General features: G+C 43.8%; 1 protein-coding gene across 4 annotated transcripts in view; it reads left to right on the top strand.

The window, feature by feature from the left end:
* The first annotated feature begins 2,975 nt into the window (after nt 1-2,975).
* The window catches only part of VPS8 (VPS8 subunit of CORVET complex), a 158,479-nt gene continuing 154,411 nt past the window's right edge, over nt 2,976-7,043 (top strand). For 3 of the 4 annotated variants that reach the window (XM_075004217.1, XM_075004220.1, XM_075004219.1), the window contains exons 1-2: nt 2,976-3,184; nt 6,325-6,393. In XM_075004217.1, coding sequence (XP_074860318.1) covers nt 3,056-3,184; nt 6,325-6,393 — 198 coding nt within the window. In that variant the 5' untranslated portion in view covers nt 2,976-3,055. The remainder of the gene's footprint in view (nt 3,185-6,324; nt 6,394-7,043) is intronic. The other variant, XM_075004218.1, reaches the window with a different exon arrangement.

The following is a 7,043-nucleotide window of genomic DNA, read 5'->3' as shown; positions in this document are numbered from 1 at the left end:
AGTAACACACATACCTTGTACAGATCTGTTTGAAATTGCTGTAAGTTGTTTAAATCTTTTGTTCTGCACATTATTTTTTTTCTCCTTGCTAGATTAACGTGTTCCTACTCTTCTGGGATTGCTTTTTCAATTGTCCTATTGAAGTGGAGGAAAAATTTTAAAGAGAAACCTTTTTGCCTTGCCAATACACTGCTTCTGCTTTTGCTCCTCCTTCTGAAGATATTTGCTGACAACTAATGTGTTTATAAACTAATATGAATGAAGAAGTTCATTGTCTGATTATTTCTGGTTCCGTTTTTGTGTTTTTGGCATACTTTGGATTAGACCTTACAGCCTGCGCAGGAGCTCTGAAAGGCCTCTGAGGCAGTGGAGGCAGACATGCATAGTCTAAAATTCCTCAGTCTTTTCTTGTATTGACTACCTCTAAGTGCTGCCCACAACAGCTCTCTCTCCATACAACTGCCCTGTGTGGTTGGGCAGAGTCATTAGTTCTGTGAAAAAGTCATGCTCTGTTCTAAGCACCAGAGGAGGTCCAGGAGATGTCACTTCCCAGTTCCCTCACATCCAAATAACTTGCTATGCAGTGGATTGTTACACAGATCAGGATCTGGCCCTTTGTCTTTACTGTGACAGGGCAAACCAAAGGGCATCACCTGGATAATTTGTTAAAAACAAAACAAAACAAAAACAAAGCTTTTCTTGTCAAGCAGCTTTCGTGCTTTTTCTGAGACTGAGTCCAAGCATAAACCACTTGGTTTTATTGTGATGTTATACTGGTATTGCAGTAGCACCAGATGGCTGAGTCACAGACCAGGGCCCTGCTGTGCAAATACACATTTATGGAGTGTCTGTACTGGCATTTGTAATCCCATTTGCTAACTCAGGTTAGTTAGAAGTTCAGCTCCAGTCTAGACAATTCCTAAGGCCTCTCTATGCACATTTGCATCAAAATAACTTACTGGGTTTTAATTCACACCTTTACTGATTTCTGTGTAAATCTATGTATAAATGCTTTTGTTAACGGCACAAAAACATTGGAACAAAAATCAAAATGAGGGACGCTTGTTCTGCTGTATGTGTCCTAGTCAAATGCAACACTGCTCTCTCATGGACTTTATTGCAGGTCTTTGTTTCCATTCATCTAACAAATTTCTGGTTAGTAACAGAGAGAAAACCATGCTAGTCTATATGCTATCAAAACAAAAAAGCAGTAAAGTAGCACTTTAAAGACTAATAAAATAATTTATTAGGTGAGCTTTTGTGGGACAGACCCACTTCTTCAGACCATAGCCAGACCAGAACAGACTCAATATTTAAGGCACAGAGAATCAAAAATAGTAATCAAGGTAGACAAATCAGAAAAAAAAATTATCAAGATGAGCAAATCAGAGAGTGGGTTGGGGAGGTTGTTCTTTGAGCAGAAACACCACCCTTACATCATCAGTAAGTGGTGCACCACTCCTGGGGCCTAGCACAGGGAAGCAAACAAAGAGCTACAGCAACATTGGGTACCAGCAGAAGGAATATGCCTTTTTATCTATCACTGTGTTTTGGTTGATACAGTGGCACTTTCTTTTAGTTCTCTTCTTACTATGTTTTCCAGTTTGTGGCACACATTTAATGAGTGTCTATTAAAGTGTCTTTGAAAAGTTTCCATGAACCTTGCAGGGATTTCACTTTTGGCATTATACCTTTTAACTTGTGCTTAACTAACCTCCTAATTTTGTGTAGTTCACCTTTCTGAAATTAAATGGCATTGTGTTGGGCTGCTATGCTTTTCCAACACAGGGATGTTAATTTATTTAACTGTTTCCAAGTGGTCCAGTTATGTTCAGCTCATGGATAAGATCCTGTGTTCCACTTAAGATTAAATCAAGAGTTGGCTCACCTCTTGTGGTTTCCAGATCCAGCAGCTCCAAGAAGCAGTCATTTCAGGTGTCAAAAAACTTGATCGCTGCATCTTGTCCTGAAAGTAACATGTACCCCATCAATATGGAGATGGTTGAAATCCCCATTATTATGTTTTTATTTTTATAGCTGGCATAATCTTTATTAGCATTTCATAGTCATTATTACCATCTTGGTCAGGTGGAGGGAAATGTATCCTTACTGCTATATGCTTACAGCAGTGGTTCCCAACCTGGAACTATCCATTTTACTATCCATAGAGATTCTATGGTGCAAATTGTTTCATTTATGAGTTTTGCTTAATTTGATTCTATGCTTTCACATGTATTGCCATTCCTTCATGAACATGATCGTTTCTGCCTCTCTGGCATATTTTGTATCCTGTATGACTGTGTCCCATTGAGTATCCTCATTCCACCAAGTTTCTGGGATGCCTATTTTATCAGTATTCTTTAATATGAAACACTGTAGTTCACCTATCTTATTATTAGTCTCTTGGTGCCTGACTGGTGGCAGCTGGGCCCCTGCATGTGGGGCCAGGAGCAGAGTATTGTGTGTAGGTCAGGTGGGAGCCAGGAGCTGAGCCCTGGATGAGGGGCTGGTGACAGCTAGAGGCCTGGGCATGGATCCTGCAGGTGCAGGGCCAGGAGTGGAGCTCTGGGCACTAGGAAGATAGTGCCAGGACTGTGGGCACTGGCGGTGTGTGCGATCAGCACAGGAACTGGGTGCCAGGGGGCAGGCACTAAGAGCAGAGTGAGCTGGTGCTGAGGCCGGGCCGCGACTGGAAGAAGGCTGGGCAGGGTCCAGGCTGCAGCAGCGCCCAGTCAGAGCGCACAGGGCCAGGGTCTCCTCAGGTGGCCGGCGGGCTGAAAAGACACTCGTTGGCTCGCTGTCAGCCCCGCTAGACGCGGCATTGACCCGCGTCTCCGCCCCCAGGCGCGCGCTGGCTACAGGCACCTCCAGGGGCGGGGCAGAGGCGGCAGGGGGCGGGGCGGGAGCGGAGGCGGTGGCTCCTCTCTCGCAGGGGAGGGAGGAGCCGCGCACGCGCAGTGAGACGTCCGCTCGGCTAGTGCCGGTAGCGGGGCCTCCCCGCCTCAGGCGCTGCAGCCGGTCGGGCCTGAGGCAGGTAGCTGGCGGCGGGCGGGAGATGGAGCCCGAGAGCTTCGGCGCGGAGCAGGGCGGCCCCCTGCCGGGGCCGGGCGAGGAGCTGGGCCAGGACGTCCCGCTGCCGAAGCTGAGCGGTGCAGAGCTGGACCTGGAGGCCAGCGGCGACCTGGTGAGGGGGAGTCTCCGCCGTGAGGGAGGCGGAGCCGGGGCGTGGGGGAGGGCAGGGCCCCCCGGCTGGGGGTTTGCCTTGCTCCGCCCCCGCGGCTTGTCACGTCACGCGTGTCCGCGGCCCGGGGCTGTTCTGAGCCCTCCTCCCGCCCCAGCCCCGGCGCAGCAGCTGTGCCCCGGCCGTGGCCAGGTGTGCTGACCCGGGGGGAGGCGCCAGAGGGGCGTGCTGGCGCCTTGGGTTGGCCCCTCTGCTGACAGCCCAGCCGGGCGGGCGGCTGCTGGGCTCTGGGCAGGGAGCTCGGCGCCCCAGCGAACCGCAGAGTGCCACAGAGTCTCGCGTGAGCGGTCCACACCCATTCCCAGGGAGCACGAAAGGCGAAGTAGTGATTTTACTGCCCAGCGCTACTGTTGTGCCCTTGTTGTCCACTCAGCGCTGCCCGGCATTGTGTCTTCACCTGCCTTGTGTTACTGAAATGCAAACACACTGGTCATGCAGTGGATTAATAGCTGGGAGGTCAGGGGTGCAAGTTTTCTTCTTAGCTGGGCTGACTTTTTTTGAGAAATTTGATCTTTTATTAACTTGTTTTTTTTTTCATCATGTCTTTTTATTGGTCACATGTCAGTGGCAGTAGGGACTGCCAGAGCTACCCCCTTGTACTGGGTTGCCAAAGTGTTCCTTTAAAAATAGTAAGAGATGGTACAAATGATTCCAGTTTAGGGTATAAATGAGTGATCTACAAATCACCTTTTAAAAATGACGTTGAGTTGTTAACATTGTGTGGCCAATGGAACAGCATCAGCTTGGAAGTTACATTTGTCTTAAAACACTGTAATTGGAGGGAGAACTTCAGTGTATTATATTTTTTGTATTTGCTGAGAAGTACATATACTCGCGTTCACTGCTCTGGTGGTAGACGAGAGGAGGAATGGTTAGTTGAAGAGATCATTTCAAACACCACTGAGAAAACAGGTAAAACTAAGGACTGAAAATAAATACAGTAAAGTCTTTCATATCTGGTAGCCCTGGGACAAGGAGGTCGCCAGATATTCTGGATAAAGAGCGGTATACCTGGCAGTGCATACCATTAAAGAGAAACAAGATTAGATATTAAGAAACAAACAAAAATGTATGGAGAGTACTTTATTGACAACAGTAATATTGTACACTAAACTTATACTGTATTTGTTTGTATTTACTTTCACTATAGTTTACTTACGGAAAAGACAACTAAAATTTACTTATGGTTAAAATGCTGATTATTTGAAGTTCTAGGTAATAGAATGCTGGATATAAAAGTGTTTACTGTATTAGGCTGTGCTGCTCAAATTTCCTGTCAGAAACTGGAATTTCTTGATGCAAAAATTGCTGAGGGTAAAAGTGGATTCTAGTGTGTCTGTCATAGTTTCCCTCCTACCATGTGCTGCAGGCACTGCTGAGCTTATGATCCCTTCTAGAAAAATGATTCCCGATGTATAAAAGCAGAATAACTCTTCTATTTTTCCACCTGGTCTCTCTCCTCTGTTTAGATTTAAGCTCTTCGGTGTAGGAGCTGTCTGGACTTGTCTGCATGGCAAAGTTTGCTGACATTAACTATACTCCTATAATTCTGTTGCTGTACCTATGCCAGTATAACTCCCATGTCAGTGTTATCTTTCCAGGTACAGGCTCATTTCAGGATTATCAGTACCACTGCAGCAATAGAAACATACTGGTATAGCTATAGTGCAGAAGTTCCTTTTATTTACTTATATCATGCTCTCTTCCAGATTTACCAGCTGCCTGCATACTCCTTCCCTTCTCATCATCGACACTTCCTGTCTTTAGCTGTCTGTTAATATTTCACTGTTAGGTACAGATAATTACAGTCAAACATTACAACTGAAGATAAAAAACCCAAACTCTTGAGTAAATTCTGAACTCATTTAGATTGGACAGTTGCTAGGCAACTGAACCCACACTTTACGGTGTGGTCTCTGTCAGAGTCTCTGTTTCTACGTTCTTGGTACATCTTGAACTTAATAGCTACTGTGTTGTTACAGCAAATCCCCACAGTATTAAAGCTTTGTCTGAGCAGCCTGTTATGAAAATACAATACATAAAATAACTAACATCTACACAATTTTTAACAAGTACTCTTCAGAGATGTCTCATGTACCTCCCCGCCCCCCCCCCCGAAGAATATGCATTGCACAGATTAGGAACACTTGGTCTAGGGGGTAAACTGTATTACTAGGTATGTGAGCAATACGTAGCGTAACAGGCACCTATCTCAGTTGGTGTGGCCCCTTCTTTGCAAACTAAGTAGTGTTTGAGGAGGTAATGAAACCAAAAAGCTAATGGTTGTACAGCTTAAAATTACACTAAGTATGGCATGCTGGTTTGCTTTCTTGTCCTTCAGATTAATTCAAAGCAATTTCAAGTGTACTGAAGGCATCTGAATGGGAAGTTACATTAGAAACTTAGTTATGAACACCTTGGGAAAGGAAATAAAGTTGTTCATAATTCTGAACAAAATGTTATGGTGGTTCTTTCAAAAGCTTATAACTAAACAAGTATCAGAGAGGTAGCCGTGTTAGTCTGTAGCTTCAAGAACAACAAGAAGTCTTGTGGCACCTTATAGACTAACAGATATTTTGGAGCATAAGCTTTCGTGAGCAAAGATCCGCTTCATCACATGCATGACTCATGCATCTGATGAAGCAGGTCTTTGCCCACAAAAGCTTATGCTCCAAAATATCTGTTAGTCTATAAGGTGCCACAAGACTTCTTGTTCTCTATAACTAAACATTCACTTAATACAGCTTTGAAACTATTTAGAAGAAAAATGTTGCCTTCTATTTTTAATTTTGAGTAAATTGTTTTTTTAATTTAATACGGTACTATATTGCATTTGCTTTTTTTTTTTTTTTTTGTCTCTGCTCCTGCCTGATTACATGCTTCCAGTTTCAGCTGAGATGTGTGATTAACTGGTCAGTTTGTAACTTTTCTCTTCAGAAGTCAGGAATTTGCTTTTGAAAAAGATGCTATATAAAGTACATTGAGTCTATGTGAAAATATGTGCTTGGAAGGTGGAATAAAGAGGCTAAATGCAATGTTTTATTTTTATATACATTTTTTTTTTTTTTTTTTTTTACATTTAGATAGATGACATAGAGTTTGATATTCCCCAGGTAGATACCCCTCCAACACTGGAAAGCATATTAAATGAGGTGAGTATGTTTTTAAGAACTGAGAAATCCAGTCATAAATAATAGGGTTCAAAAATAAGGAAACATAATTGTTCATATCAATAAATTTAATCTCATTGATGATGTCAAAATATAATGTTTTATTTTTGTCATTCCAAAGCTGGCAAAATATGCACTTTGGGTAGTAATTGCTCTGAACAATGTGATACACTTTGTGTTTTCTACTCAGATGTTGCCATCTTTTATTTCTAGGATCTGTTTTTTTAAAAATACTCATTTAGAAAATATTTACAGATAGCTAGATACATAATTGGGCATAATACCAAATAAAAACGTAGCCACAGAATGCTAGGTATTCAGGTAAACATAAATGGATAAATACCATCTGTTACGATAGTGCAGTGGTATCCAATAATTTGATAATCGCCATACTCGTGGTTGTTATCCTTCTGTATTTGCCACAGCTCCTCCCCACCCAACTGTAATAATGGCCTGCCCCTCTCCCAGAGCCGGGCATCTGTAGCCTCACCTTGTGCAAACTGAATACGACAACTTACCAGAGCTATCGCTGCAGGAGCCACAAAAACCACACTGGGGCCTGAGCTACAACCCAGGAGCTGCCACCGGGACCCAAGCTGTGGAGGCAGGAGTTGCCACCACTGCTGCCATGC

The sequence above is a fragment of the Carettochelys insculpta genome, chromosome 10, assembly GCF_033958435.1.
Source record: "Carettochelys insculpta isolate YL-2023 chromosome 10, ASM3395843v1, whole genome shotgun sequence".
Classification (NCBI taxonomy): Eukaryota; Metazoa; Chordata; order Testudines; family Carettochelyidae; genus Carettochelys; species Carettochelys insculpta.
The sequence above is the reverse complement of the archived record's forward strand: the minus strand, read 5'-3'. Positions and strand labels throughout refer to the sequence as shown.